At 47.7% G+C, this 15,752-nt stretch overlaps 1 protein-coding gene across 2 annotated transcripts; it reads right to left on the bottom strand.

Moving 5' to 3' along the window:
* Nucleotides 1-89: 89 nt before the first annotated feature.
* On the bottom strand, nucleotides 90-11,136 carry LOC142560379 (uncharacterized). Of its 2 annotated transcripts, none has more exons than XM_075672430.1 (6): nucleotides 10,906-11,136; nucleotides 7,997-8,264; nucleotides 3,982-4,158; nucleotides 2,951-3,033; nucleotides 1,596-1,788; nucleotides 90-514 (listed from the first exon to the last, which is right to left on the bottom strand). In XM_075672430.1, the coding sequence occupies exons 2-5, from the start codon at nucleotides 8,119-8,121 to the stop codon at nucleotides 1,616-1,618; spliced, it is 558 nt and encodes a 185-aa protein (XP_075528545.1). In that variant the 5' UTR covers nucleotides 8,122-8,264; nucleotides 10,906-11,136; the 3' UTR covers nucleotides 90-514; nucleotides 1,596-1,615. The 2 variants fall into 2 exon arrangements, with proteins under 2 accessions (XP_075528545.1, XP_075528544.1); XM_075672429.1 differs by having other exon boundaries at nucleotides 7,997-8,162.
* Nucleotides 11,137-15,752: the final 4,616 nt, after the last annotated feature.

Genomic DNA, 15,752 nt, shown 5'->3' with positions numbered 1-15,752 from the left:
ATCTGATAGTGCGTCCCTATATATAGACAATCGGCACGTTGATGCCTCGCGTGCTGTTGTGAAAAGAACGACACGGTGGTTGAGCAAGGTGGAGCGCATGGCGAACGGCTATTCACAACCTCCAAACAAGAGCGCCGCGCACGTTTGATGTGTTGCACGAGGGGTTCATCATCCCCGAAGAAGAAGATGCAGGCTGGGGCGCGACCACCACGACATCTGGGGCAGGCGTGTATCGTGCGGCTAGAGAGTACAGACGAATTTAGCGGGAAACCGGAAGAGTCACGAACTGTCTAGTCTATCAACCATGACTCGGTCGTCGCCGCCATGGTCGACGCCGTATTTTGTCGATTCAGGTGATGTCGGAGGCGCGTCCATCGAGCGGTGCACCCTGGGAAACGTCTGGAGGGAACGACGTGTGAATGCAATATGGACGGCCATTTCGGCTCAGGCCGGTGGGCATGGCGACGATCATCAGGGGAAGCAGAATTTTCGTTCGGTCACAGGAAATGCCGACCTGTAAAAAAAAAAATAAGGAGAGAGAGAATAGATCTAAAGAGAGTATAGAAGTGGTTCTTGTGGGAAAGGAGATAAGGCTGGCACTATATTCTGCAACCCATGCGGTAGCACGGCTCAGCGCCAGCAGGGTGGGGGAGTATAAAGAAAGTACAAAGAGGTAGAAAATGTCCCCCTTCCCCAAGTCGCTGAGCCGTGCTCCCTAAAGGGTTGCAGAACATAGCGCCTTTTCCTCTTCGCAATCACTCTCTCCCTCTCCGAAAATATGGGAGAAAATAGGAATCGGATGTCTCAGTCTGGCAAGGACGTTTCGCTAACTCTGCCACCAGGTGTCGTCCAAACCGGCCGCTTACGTTTGCATAGGCCTCTTGTAACACGCCGTATTCTGCAAAGACCATGCAATGCGCTTAGGGGTCATCGGTTTAGGAGTCGTGAATGGCAGCTATGCAAAGAGTTACTGCATATGCTATACAGTAGCAAAGCTGGTAGCAACATCTTGTGACGCTTTGTCCAAGTATACCTGAACGCGCTTGAAAAATTGTTGTGCTACGTGAGTGTCCTCGTCGAAAGAAAACGCCAAGGCTTTGCGCCAATAGTTATAAGTAGAACATGGTAGCTCACTTCACTATTAGCTTTGTGTGCTCTCTGGTTAAACTCCGCGTCTCAAGATGTCTCTACCAGCGCTGTTACTGTCGTACACCCTTCAGGCAACCCGGTATTCCGCAAACGCTAATACGTTCACGACTGGCTAAAACTCGTAGAGGAAAGTGCCAAAACTCTTGTCCACCCACTACGTCCTACTTTGTCCAACCACAAGTTAAACTAGTTCTCGTGTGACACTGGTGTGCTTGCCGACTTAGAGTAATATTTAAAAAAAGGCTGCATGTTATTGATTACGTCGCTGCGGAAATTTTATACCAGCAGCCAAGATATACTTGGTTACTGCAATAATAGCTCTGTGCCCTCGTGGCACAGAGTTTACCAGAACGCTCACGTTTACGTTTCCAGTAACGCAGTATTCGGCAAAAGCCAACGCGTTTACGGACTAGCGAAAACTCCCCAACTCCTCTAATGTCCGGCACCTCTGATCGCTCGGGTCCAGTCACTTCTTTTTGGCTGGCTCCGCAGCCTTCGCCACCGCCTGGTTTGGTTTGGTTTGGGCCTCCTCGTCCTCATCCTGTTCCTCTTCCTTCTTCATTCGCTCCCGCGCTTCCCTGGCGGCCTGGAACTCGTTGTAGTGCATCTTGCGCTTCTTCTCGAACTCGTGCTGGTGCTCTGCGGAAAGACGCAATATTCACGACACGGAAGTCGATGCTCGGCGTCGCCGTTGCACATCGACATATGTTTGCCTTTTTTTTGTTGTTTTAGCACAAATCAGGTTTGACGCTCGTATGCAGTTCGCATACATGTTGGCGGATGCACAACAGTATTGATCTTCCCTCTTTGTTCAATATTGGTAATTATTTTATGATAATTTCATCCACGGGACACAGTTCTTCGTAACGACACGTACACCTCCTGGTAAACGAAACCGAATTTTGTTCGTAGAAAAGCTAAGTTAATTACAATCGACTCGCGTTAATTGGAGCCTTGCGGGGGACCGCAAGGTTTGTTCGAATTATCCGAAAAGTCGAATCAACAAACGTCGCAAAAATGAACGAGTTTTAATCTTTCTTTTGCGGGATCGTATCCCGGCCCCGGCGGCCGCATTTCGACGGGAGTGAAATACAAAAACGCTAGTACACTTGGATTTAGGTGCACATTAACGAACACTAGGGTGTCAAAATTAATCCGGAATCCACCACGGCGTGACTCATAATCCGATTGTGATCTTGGCACGTACAGCCCCATAATTCAATTAAAGTTTAACACTTCTGCCACGATGCGATGTGCCATGTGAGGCAATGATAATGCTCGACCCTCTAAGAGATTATGAAGAACGGCGCACAAGAACGTCTCAAGCCAACACGTCTCCCTGTGTGTTCTGTGTACTACGCAAACAGCAGTGGCGCACGCAAGGTAGCGTTTAACGTTAACTCACCAATCTCGTATTGGAATATAAACGCTGACGAACTTCAACATTCGCTATTATCATCACCGCTAATTATTGCCCAGCAAAGCAAACAGCACAGAAAGCTTCATCGTTTCTCACACTGCGTGGGATCCGCACATTTTTTCTTCATAGCCTATGCATGGTTTCCCACCGGTACTTTCCGGTGCGCTCGAATTAAGCAAAGAGTCGAATTAACCGAGGTCGAATTAACCAAGCTCGAATTAACGAGAGTCGAATGCATTTACGGTGCGATGACGCTTGCCAGTAATTTTTCTAGAGTTTCGAGGTCGAAACGCGACTGCGAGATGCGAAAAGCGGCTTGCATATACGGAATCAGAGCGCAAAATTAAATAATAAATTATCCGTTGAAAAACCAACACGTACCTTTCTGAGCCTCCGTCATATACTCCTCGTCCTCACGCTGGATGCGGGCCGCTTTCAGCGTCTCGTTGCGGCAGATTTCTATTCTGCGTGAGAGCAGAAGCATGTCACAGTGCGACAGCGCTGTAAATGAAATTCCGAAGTGTTGTCACATTCACTCACGTTACCAGGAACTTCACTCTTACGAAAGGTATAATACTGACTGCTCACACGTGGGGAGTTGCTATACTGTAAACAACCTTGTAACACTCGATGATATGAACGTCATTGGCGTGTTAGCCTTTCGCAAAATATGGTTAATGAAACAAAAACTAGGAAACGCCCCAGCTGTAGTGGCTATACTTTCCAGTCACACGTCACTTATTCCGCCTAAACTTGAACATACATGCACATTTTGGGAAAACTACGTCGAATTGAGCATCAATGTTTGTGCGTGTTCGTGTATGCATGCGACGTTCGTGTGGTCACTTTCTATAATACACAATTTCTCACTCTACATCTCGAGTACCATATCAGGCCACGAGGCAGCCGGCCAGCCAAGAAATCAATCAATCTGAGTCTATGAACTGATTTTGACCGCCTGGGTTCTTTAAAGTGCATCTAAATCTTAGTACACCGGTGTTTTTGCATTTGGCTCCCATCGAAATGCGGCCGCCGTGGCCGGGATTTGATCCCGCGACCTCGTGCTTACCATGCAGCGCAACACCAAAGACACTAAACAACCACGGCAGGTACCTAAGCAAATACCTAAATAAATAAATAAATAAATAAATAAAAAAATAAATCTTGATTAATCGCTTCACGCAGGGACTGTTACATTCGTGAAGCAATGACTGCATGCGTACATTTGCGCCATAACATGAACGTTGACGAGACTTTCAATGAATGGATGGATGGATGGATGAATGAACGAATGAACGAATGAATCAATCAATCAATAAAAAATAAATCAGCAAATGAATAAAGCAAACTTGATTCATCGCTCCCCGCACGGACTGTTTCACCTGCGAAGCAATGGCTGCATGCATGCGTACCTTTGCGCCAATACCTGGGCGTCGACGGCACTTTGTTCTTTGGTCATATCGTAGCTGTAGGGCGTCTTGGGTTCGGCCACCTTCATCATACCGTAGTCCTTGTCTTTTGGGTGGAGCGTCTTCTTGACGTTTTCCTCGTTCCACTTGACAGCCGCGTCCGGAGGCACCTGAAGGACCCTGAAAAGTTTGGTCCCGAGTACGGCTGAAGTACAGCATCGACGTCCCGATTACAGAGGGCACGTCGGCACAGCTCGGGAGAGGGAAGTAAACGCCCCTTCTTTCTCTCCCAAAGGTTACAGATAAAAGCGTTGGGATATAGACGTTGGGCTCTAGAGATCTCACCGCTTACGACCAAAGGATATTGGCCTCGAGCTCCACCACTGGAAAAGCTGGCGCCACCGTCGGCGTGACGTGCTAGGAGGGATCACGTGGACATAGCGGCCGCGTCGGCTGCTTCGGGCGCGCCGAAGCGAGCTGAAAACGAGAGTTTAAATTCCCTCGTACGCTGCGGTCCTCATTTAGTGGCGAGATTTTCCCGCTTCGAGTGTCTCCTTTACAACGCTTGAAAGCACTACAATAGGTAGTGGCTGCCTTCGAAGGCGCACAATATGGTAGGCTACTGCTCGGTGCCGCAATGCCGGACGCACGCAACGGAGCACGGTGTCAGCCTTATTCACACGTAGCCGCAGGACAAGAAGCTGTGTGAAGCTTGGCTCGCGAAACATAAAACCGGCAAACAGTCATCGGCTACAACTCGGGTATGCAGCAAGCACAGACGCGAGGAAGATTTCTCCTACGGCGCCCCGTCTGCGATGTCCTGAAAACGCGCACTGAGACGCTCGCCCGAGTCCGCTGCCCGACTAATGTCATGACGGTTTGGTCTATGAACTTGTCGATGCTATAGATACTGGCAAGTTCAGTGGAGTGGAAAGGCAGCGGTAAGAAGCACATTTTAAAAAAGCATGGCATATGGTCATGTTTGTGTTATGAATTAATGCACTGGATTACAAAAAAGGAGCAGCGGGGAATTGGACGCTGAGAACACCGATAAACATACAGTGCGACGCAACTCGAGAAATAGTATTGAAAGGTCAAAGAATTTAGTAGAAAAAAAGATTGAATCGTCGCGACGGCACATCACAGTCCCCGTAGGCGTCGAAGTCTCTACAATGAAATTATTTTTGAACAGCTCTGATAGCGCCCACGCAACAATGTTTGCTTGTATACTGTCAAATGCTCATATTCTGCGGCAAAGCTCATGGCACGGTGCGAATACGCGCGCGCGGAGAAAGCAAACAGTGCGCGGACAAGCATGCAGACGCGCAGTCGGTCGCTGCGAATCTGCGCGATCGCTTCATTGAGGCTTCATTCTATTACGCTCCATTTAGTTATACAAACACTATAAGAACACATTTCAGATAGTTTGCTCTCAGCGTTTACCTACCTTTCACGCAAGAAGCCGGTTCGGAAGACTCCATCGCGGCGACCGCGTGCAGTGGCGTTCACTGTACGTATTCGGTAAGGAGATAGCGTCTGTAAACGATTGTGTGCTTTCAGTTTGCCCAAGATTATTATTTAGACAGTAAGAAACTTCTCTCGTTTCGAAAGTGCTTACAGAAATGTCCGGGAGAGCTCGCGCGTGGTGTTTTCAGTGAGAGCTCACAGCAAAACCTATGAGGAGCGCGCCACGTGATCCCTCATACTACGCCAGCGAGGCGCTTCCGATAGATGGCGACTCCGTAACTCCTCGCCGCCAATACTGCGTGGCATGCCAAAGAAACACATACGTGCATGCGTCCTGCAACATTACCTCGGCGGCAACATTACATTATGCGTCGGCGTAACATTACGTCTCCATACTATTATCTCGCAAAATATTACTACATGCCGCACATCTGAACCTATATATTTATCACCAAAGGAGGCGTGAAACCTATACGTTTCTGCGGCCATGCATTGGCCGCAGCTAACGGCTTATACGCTGCCACGAAAACATAGCATGGGTCGCCCAAATTAAATTATGAGGTTCAACGTGACAAACCGACTGTTTATGAGGCACGCCGTAGTGGGAGACTCCGGATTAATTTTGGCCGCCCGGGTTCTTTGCCGTGCGCACCTACAAAAATGTCGCAGTTTCGCCTTAAAGGCAATCGTCATCGATTGCGATAGCGAATTAGTAGACACCTATAAGAAGTAAGGATAGTAGTTATATCGGCCGCGTAAACTTGTAAACATTCGCTAAGTAAATTACAAGCAAGGTGTCACGTGCGCACAATTAAGCAAACATGAACACATCTCACTCTATGACCATGCAGTGTTGGGCTGCTGAGCACGAGGTCGCGGGATCGAATCCCGGCCACGGCGGCCGCATTTCGATGGGGGCGAAATGCGAAAGCACCCGTGTGCTTAGATTTAGGTGCACGTTAAAGAACCCCAGGTGGTCAAAATTTCCGGAGTCCTCCACTACGGCGTGCCTCATAATCAAGAAGTGGTTTTGGCACGTAAAACCCCAAATATTATTATTATTATTATTATGACCACGCACACTCGCCGTCAAAACGCTGGAGTGAGGAAGCGCGGCCGTATAGAGCAGCGAGCGAATTGACCTTCGGGCTGCCTCTCGTTTCAACGCGAACTAAGCGGCAAAAACACAGCGCGCACAAAGCTATCAGCACTCGGCGCTCTCTCTCCAGATCGCAGATCACTTTCAAGATAAGGCCCGCGCGGCCGCGTCATACACAGCCGCTGCCGAAGGAGAATCCCTCCCCCCCCCCCCCCCCGGTGCCTAGCGCGTGACGGAAGACGGCGCGCTTCCTCCCCGCTTCCTTCCCTTGCGCGCTCGAGAAGCCACCATCGCCGGCTCGCCCTCGCAAGCCTTCACTCCTTTATGCAGCATACGTTATCGCATGTGTTATCGCCCTTTGGCTTCATACGGAACATCACGCCGATGCCGACGGTAAAATGCGTCTAAGTGTCCATATAATTGCTGTCGCAATAAAAGTTAACAACACTGCCCATCCTTCGTCCCGTGAACGTTCGGACGCGCGTGACTTCTATGGTGTAGTGGGTCAGGCCGAGGCGATCCGGAGGCATGTGCCTTTCCTCCCATCTTTTCCCCCTCTTTGGAACACCACGCGGCTATACATGGCATGCACGCGGCTATACATGGCATGCACAGAGGACAAAACGCTTGTCTGTAGAACGCACTGCTGACTGCCAAATTAAGCAGCTGCCATAATAGCATGAGGCGACCAGCAGGGCGAAAGAAGTAGAGACATCGCGTAAACATATAGCCGCGCACGGTCACTTCCAAATGATTAACACGTGGTTTCGCACCACGTGTTATCCGCCGAGTGCCGCTATATCGCCAGCGCAGTCTGGAGAACGCGGCTCCCGCGTTCTAGACGAGTGTCTTGGACTTCCGCATCGCCACCATAAATTGAAATGTGACCACGAATTAACTGACTCTGAACGCCCGTTACAAGTAAACATAAAATCATAATCTCAACAACCCTGTGATACAGCCAGACAGCCCTAGTTTTCGGCTGCTGCTGTGAGGGGTAAACTTGGGCATGCTCTTTAGCTGCTTGCCTGTTAAAGGGAGAGAGATATGAATTAAGAGGAAAGGTAGGGAGGTTAACCAGATATTAGTCTTCGGTTTGTCTCTCTTTCTCCCTCGAAAAGCGTGCGGCGTAGCAGGCAATCAGCTAAAAAGCATATGCCTAAGTTTACCTCTCATAGCAGCAGCCCAAAACCAGGGCTGCCTGGCCGTATCACAGTGTTGTCGGGATTATGCATGTCAGAATTAAGTCCGGTACTTCCCAGTAACGAACGGCATGCGCGTTATCAGCATGACATAGCATTGCCGACAGGAAAGTAGCGGGCGCGGCGTTTTCAAGAAAGGAAACGCAAGCAAGGCAGATGACGATTATTGTTGTGTGGCAGATATACAACCCACAGGGTGTAAACTTTTCTTTAGAGTGTAGTAATCAAGGGCTTGGCTGCATCGACTCACGGCTTCGCGCTGCCCTTGTGGACCCGAAGGATGCTCTTGGTGCTGGTACTCGAGTCGCTCCTCTTGAGGGTCGAGCTCTTTGCGGGCGGCTGGTCCTTGGACGAGCCGGGCACGCCGCTTGCCATGCCCCGACCAGAGGCCGGAACGCCTCCTCTTCCTCACGTCTCTTCATGGCGCGTAATGATAATGGCTAGTTGATTCTAGGTGATGTGTCTGAACCCACTGCGGCCAATAGGCCATGAATCGGCACGTAAAAGTGTAGTGGCAACTGCAATGAAATTCACTCAAGAGAATATATTAAAGGGGATATATTAATGAATAATCGTAGTAAATGAGCTTAATTCATTTGCCTCTGTCATTATGAATTTTAAGGCACGTATCAAAGAAGAGGTGCTAACAATAGCGTTGATAATTTATGATGAGAAAACAAATAAGAAAATGTATTTATTTCAATACCTTCAATGGACCGAAGGCGTTACAGATGGAAACGGGTGAAAAAGCGTCATAAGCGGTTAGTGCGTACAGTGGCCTTCAACGGCAGATGTAAATGCGGAGACGATGATGACGACGGAGGTAGGCAGGAGTCTGTGGAGAAGATGAAACAATAGATCATTTTTTCATATTCTGCCGCCGTTTCACTTCTTTAAGAAAAAATCTAGAATCAAGATTTACACAGCTTGGTTTGAGCTTTTCAATTATAAATATCCTTTCTCTAGGAGCCTCCTCTCTTGGACAGTGCCACAGGGATATTTGCTCAACCGTGGAGGATTTTATAATTGCTACAAAGAGATTGTCTTCAATTCTTAAACATTTTATTTTTGTTCATTTCCTCCAGTTAGCTTTACCATTTTCAGTTTTTTAATAAAGATAGCCTAATTTCATCCAAATCTTGGCCAATCCCCCACAGTGGGTGTGCGCCATCGCATAAGGAATACCATACCATACCATACCGATCCCGTTCTTTGGCTGTCTTCGGTACGAATGAACCAGGATGCAAATGAATGCAGCAAAAAGGGACGTCAACTTTGTTAGCATCGTAGTATTTTAATTAAATATGACACCGTAAACGTTCCTGTCGCAGAGACCTAGTGCTAACGCTGCTAGGGAGAGTAGCACGACAAGCGTAAGATGGTGCCCTACTACTGGCATGTCCCATAACGAAGGACAGGTCAGGTGTCACAAAGAAGTCTAAAGGCAATGCGCTTTTCTTCGATTTTTTTTTCTTCTCATGTGCCTTGCGGCACACTTTTCAAATTAAAGGAAATTATGAAGATCCAATGCACTTGTTCAGTGAAGCGGAGCTTTGTTTCTCGGTGACTGAGAGCACTGAAAGCAATGACTATGCCAGTGTCTTCTTCAAGGCTAACGCAGTCACGTTGAAGGTCACATACAGGTCTTTCAGTGTGTACAGTGCCTCACGTTGTGAATAAAATGGACTGTCTTGCGAGTTTCCGTTTAGGGTCAACCTGTATAAGGCACCTCATGCACCCTCTTTTGATATCCAGTCTTTGTAGACGCATACTATGGATGCCTACACACTACGCATGAGGCCATCCCGGTGGATGTCCAGGAATAATGTCCGTTCTACACAATCACATGGCAGCTGGCGCAGACGCCGTCGCGTATGCAAGCGCTCGGAAACATCTGGAAGAGTTCTTCCGACTCACCTAGCTCGAGCCGCATCGTTTCTGCGTCATCTGCGGTGAACTACTCTGCGAGAGGTCTATAGCAGCGACGCGAAAGACCGGGGGGTTAGGCAAAGAAAGGTTCGCTTTAAAAAACAGGATTGGTCAGCTACCCGCCCGCGTTCCATACAGATCCAGAAGAGGTGGCGCAGACACCGACCTCGCCATCCGGGACCGAGCAGAGGGGGCATGCTTGGTTGGCTTAGGTCACCTCTTCTGGATATGCATACCGCTGTAGTGACAGAGAGCGAGTGATAGATAGATAGATAGACAGATAGATAGATAGATAGATAGATAGATAGATAGATAGATAGATAGATAGATAGATAGATAGATAGATAGATAGATAGATAGATAGATAGATGAATAAGGAAAGGCAGGGAGGTTAACCAGACTGAGTTCAGTTAGCTACCCTACATGTGGAGACAGCAATGGGGAGTGAGAAAGAGCACTAAGTTAGGTGCAGAATGTCTACAGTCGGGCACTCAAGTCGGTTGCCTTCAGGCAGTGAAGAAGCGCTCGAACAGCGCAGCCAGTATGGATGCGCCGCAACAGCACTTCCTGAAGCAAGGGGGAAAAACATCGGCAGAACCTGTCTCTCGGTGACTGTCGGCGGTGATGTGTGTAGCATAATTGAAGTAGTAACTTAGCGCGATAAAAAAACCGCAGATACAAGAAAGGTGGACAAAGGCAAAGAAAGCTTGTCTTTGTCCACCTTTCCTGCCTCTGCGGTTATTATCGCGCTAAGTTGCCACTTCAGTTATGGAAAACCCCCAACTAGCCTAACAATCAACTCTTCTAGGATGTGTTAAGCATTGAATCAATATAGCGACACAATGTATTGTCATCGTCGAAGCGAGTCATGACGCATGTACTGCAGCAGAACTCTTTTCTTCCCCGCTTTTAAAGGGACACTAAAGGCAAATATTAAGTTAAGCTAAAGTGATAGATTAGGGCTCGAGAATCTCTAAGGCGTCAATATTATCGCGAACAGAAGCTTAATAATCGAGAAATTGAGGTAAACGCAGGACATGGTTAGAGACTTCCCCGGGACATTCAAGTACTTGCCCAATGACGAAAGCACTCCTCAGTTAAATTGTTACTAGTACTCCACCACTCGTAAAAAAAAAGATAAAATAAACATCTTTGTATTGTAAGACGAAATAAAATGCTACTTGTCCAGTTCTATCTTATTTTTTAGAAAACACAACTAATCGAACTCACCCTTGACAACGACGCGGGCGGTCGAAAGGTTTCGTTTTCGCTCGACTCTGGGCCGTCCACGCTTTTCGCGTTCGTTATCGCGTAGTGATGCGCTGGTTTTGCTGGCTCGCGAAACTCGCACAAACTGCCAGTAGCAGAGAATACAACTTCCATGTGATGTCGCGAAATGCCGAACGGTCTACGTCGCTCAGCCAAAAAGCAGCTGCAGCGGCGAATCCACCGCTCTGTCTTGGCTCGGTACCACCGCCTGTCGGACACAGTTTTACTCACTGACGGCAGCAAAGGGCGGTGACGGCGTTTGCAACGTCACTATGCCCCCCCTCCCCCCCAGTTGAATGGCGGGCGATTTCAATTTCTAAAAGGGTGCTCGGACCCTTCAGAAGCAATTTTCTCGTAAACCAAGTCTTTCCTTGGCACGAAACCAGCGTTAAGAGTTTTCTGGAATGGTATTTAAACAGTCCATGCCGACTTGGTATTCGCCTTTAGTGTCCCTTTAAAGGGACCCTAAAGCGAAACAATAAATCAGTTTAGACTAATGAAGCATTGTTTGAGAACCCTGCAGGCAGTCATTTCAAAAAAATTGTTTCATGATTAGATGAGAAAATGAAGGTCCAAGTATCAGTATTTGAATTTCGCGCCGAAACCCCAGCGCCGGGTACGTCAGCATGACGTCAGGGATTCCAAAGTATGTTTTCGCATTTGGGCCGCGTTGGCTGAGTAAAGGTTCCCGAAACTTGCCATGTTTAATATTTGGTTCCTTTAAAACACAATGTAGTCAATCTGTACCGCTATATATGATTAGCAGGCCCTAGAAGATGCCATCAAAATCTAAGACGTCACAGCCCCCAGGCGCGGGAACTTAAGTAGGCGTCGCCACCCGTATTTCATTCTTGCGCTTTTTCTGCCTTACCAAACGTCTTATCGTTGTTAAGAGTGGTGTTTTTGGTGTTGTAGAACGGTAATTTGCTGATGCAGAAGAAATCATTTGTCACTTCAGTGTCCCTTTAAGTACACTCGGCGCAATCTAGCAACGCAACCGCGAAACCTGCGCGTTGCTTCCGAAATGCATGGCGCGCCGGTGGATTCGAACGCTGAGAAACGCGGCATGTGACAACCGTGCGCGCTCCTCCCTCGCACTTCTTTCTCGACACGCTGCGACATCTAGTGGCGCTGCCTATAAGTCCGAGTGGCGCGCCGGTGAGTTTGAAGGCCGAGAATTGCTGCCTCGCTTGCCGCACACTCAGTGACCCAAGCTCGCGAGAGGTTCATTGACGAGCGGCACTCATGGCGCGCATTCTTGGCGCATCCTGCTAAAGCCTTTGCATGAAAGACGTTCATCGAGAAGCGGCAGCTACCCAGTGTACCTGTGGCGCAGCGTGCTAAAGCGTTGGGTTCCTGGAAGCTTGAGGAACCCCTTTGACGTGGATTAGATTGCGCCACGGAGCAAGAAACATTTAGGAGAGGAAACTCCGCTGTTTGCGGCGACCAGAAAAGGTCACAAGCCCGCGAAGCCGTTATCGTGCTGGCGGTGCCTGGCGGCCTGGAAAGAAATTACCGCCGTTGAGAGCGCGCCGGAGCGGCCTGCCCGGGCGCTGCATTTTTTTTTTTCGCTGCGGCTTCTACGACGCGCCGCATGGCGCCACCACAGTATACGGCCCCGCCGGCGCATACAACAATTGTGACCTTATCTGGTCGCCCGCACTCGCTCGCGCTGACGGGAGTTTCACCTCCTAAATGTCTTACTCCGTGGATTCCGCCAAGCACCGCCACATACCTAGTTATTCAAGTTGGCGACAAAGCAGTAAGGATGGGTGGACAACATTTTGGTATCAGAAACGGTGGCACTTAGATTATTTGCATATGAATGATCAACTAATGGGCAATACGTGCAATGAAAAGGTTTTCGTTAAAAATAGAACAATGCGATTTTTTTTTCAAGGTCTTAGCTGACTTCACACGGGGTTGGCGCATCTGGGGTATCGTTATCTTGTAACTTGTAGATGTCCCAAGAAAATAGTATCAAATGATACCCCTCCATGCCGAGAATACGTAGCAATAATCAGCTGCAGTCAGCCAATAAGTATGTAATCAAAAACGACTATTATATGTAAATGGCATGGGATGAGAGTGCCCGAGTAGCTGTTGCCCTCTGCCATGCCACCGCGAAGTGCCACCTAACTGCCTCGCCTTACACCAAATTGTCCGAAGTGCCCGAGTTCGGGATGGGGGAGAGCTGGGCCGGAGAAGCAGGGAGCATGGTATAACAGCATGCAATAAAGGATGTACTACTACAAGAGTGTTTTAGTTTGGCGCTTTTAGGCTCCGCTCATCGGCTAAGAGTGGAAGTTCAAATGCACCCTCCACTTAGCCCTAAGCGGGCTGCGCAGCACGTTGGTGTCAGAAAGAATTGGATTTGGAAAGCAAGCTTGCTGGCTATCACGTGGCATTTCCCAGGACAGCGCTTCATTTTCCACAGGATAAAATGGACCGGTAACGCATTAGAACTGCACGTCTAGATACTTCATGGACAAATAAGATATATATACGTTTTACTTTATAAAAGCGATCGATGTGTGTTTTTATTTTCTTTCATTACCCTGAATTTAGCCAGAGGGCGCTGCAACTACAAAAGGTGGACGCTCATAACATCCATCCACTCGCTCCGCTATGCGAAAAGTATAACGAAAGCATTAAAATCGCCCGCCTTCGCCTAGCGGGGCGACTCGGAGCGGAGTGTGCCGTAAAGACACTCAACTAAAACACTATTATCCCTCATCTCCGAGTGATGCTGACGTCCGATGGATATCCTAGGAATGTGTCGAACACGTTTTGTGGGCGTCCTTCGCATGATCGTTTGGGCGCACTTTCTGTGTCCTGCAAACACGACATTCCTTGCAGACATGCCATGGACATTGTGGGAACATGCTGCGTACATGCGCCAGTGCCTCTTGTACAATGCGCACTATATTATCTATAAGGTCGCAGCGCAAGCTGTGTGACAGATGCAATGGGCAGAGCACTGATGCAGCAAGATACATTGCGAGCATACAATGTTCTAGTCCTTTGCAAAGCAATGAGAGCTTAAAAAGTAAACCGAGTCAAAATCTGTAAAGTACGAAATACGTGCAGGCTGCAGACATAACTTAGGATTACAATTAGAACTTATGGTAACACATAATTCTGTTACGAGGAAACTGACAAAGCCCCAATTGGAGGATAGCCTTGGGACATCCATGGTAGTCCTGTTAAACCTAGACATAACGAAGCATGCAAAATTGGCAATTTGCTTTGCTATATCAAAATTATGCAATTAAGTACAGTCACCTATATATTTTTCTTACAAGTGGCTGCAGAGTTTTTCAAATTATTGGGGAATCGAGAAAAACAAATTTGAATGGGAAAGAAATACATGCGGCAGGTTACCTCTAAAGCAGGGTGCGCAGCTGTGTGCGCGCTCCGGCGCACTTGCAACCATGGCAGAGATCTGCGCCAACAGTGCCCCTCACACACGCTTGATTGTGTTACCGTGAGCTCCCACTTTTACTCGCATCTATAAGCACACAGCCGTGCTTTATACAGAACATAATGCGGCTCTACTTCGGCGTCCACGGTAGTTTCCTTTTATTGCCTCGACATTACATTCCGGCGGAAGTTAAATTTCGTTTCATTGAAATCGCATACAAACACTGCTATATTGAAGCTCCAAATACAGTGTTGTACGAACAAGAGGTAACAAAAAGTTAATACTTCGTTATATTGAGAATTCCGTTGCATTGAAGTTTGTTATACAGAGGTATAACTGTATCCAAATCTGGATGCCCGGCAGATGTATACAAAAGGGTGTACGGAAATTTGGACACGATTGGACACATGATCTTCGCCGCGCGAAACATATTCACAGAGCCATTACTCAATCATGAGTCATGCAATCATGCACAGATGGCACCACACAGAGGCGCATATGACACATTGAGGCTTCGTGAACCAGTGCAAAAATAACACTACCGCAAGCAAAAGCTCGGTCTGCATGGACCTTTTCATTCTTCTGCCTACAGCTGTCTAGCCTGCCTAGCAGGCTAGACCTTCAAAAAGGCAGCGCTCTTAAGTGCCATTAAAGATCACTTAGTCTAAAAGCAAAGCAACTGTGCTTAAGGAAAGAAAAAGAACTGAAGCTAAGCCTTCTATTAAAAATACTGATTTGGGGCAGACATGCAAAGATTGCAGCAAGAAGTAGAGAGCAGTACACAAGTGCAAAATTAGGGTATCAGCTGAAAATAGCGACCACTTTTATTTCAGCTCCAATCTTTAGTCCTTCATTCAGCAAGGCAATAGAACCCTACATGCACCACAGCATCTCAGCAATTTGTGGACTGCAAAAATAAAATTTCTGCAGAAAGGCCACATTGTCAGGCAGCAAAATGTATATAAGTCTCCATATGGCCAGTCATGTTTGAACGTACAGCACAATGTAACATGGAAGATACACAGCATGAAATAGACGGGACACACTGCTACATTGCACAAATAATTCGCCACTGGAGACTAACCTCTTGATAAAAGCCCCAGCGTTATGTCAGCAGACACAATGCTGGATGCAATAAATAAATCATTGCTAAATCTGTGCTGCATAGACTTCAAGGCAACAATAAGAGATCTTGGTCTCTAGCAAAAATGTATGCAGACAGCTATAGGAGACATTAGCAACACTGAAAACACTACTGTAACAATACGAGGACAAAGGTCAAATATGGATCAGTCTGCAGAGACCACTAATAAACCTGAATTTACTGGCATAAAAAAAAAAACCAGACATGCACGATTGCTATTGCAATAGCACACATCAAGCC

Source organism: Dermacentor variabilis, chromosome 10, assembly GCF_050947875.1.
Source record: "Dermacentor variabilis isolate Ectoservices chromosome 10, ASM5094787v1, whole genome shotgun sequence".
NCBI lineage: Eukaryota > Metazoa > Arthropoda > Arachnida > Ixodida > Ixodidae > Dermacentor > Dermacentor variabilis.
This window is presented reverse-complemented; position numbering and strand designations above follow the sequence as displayed.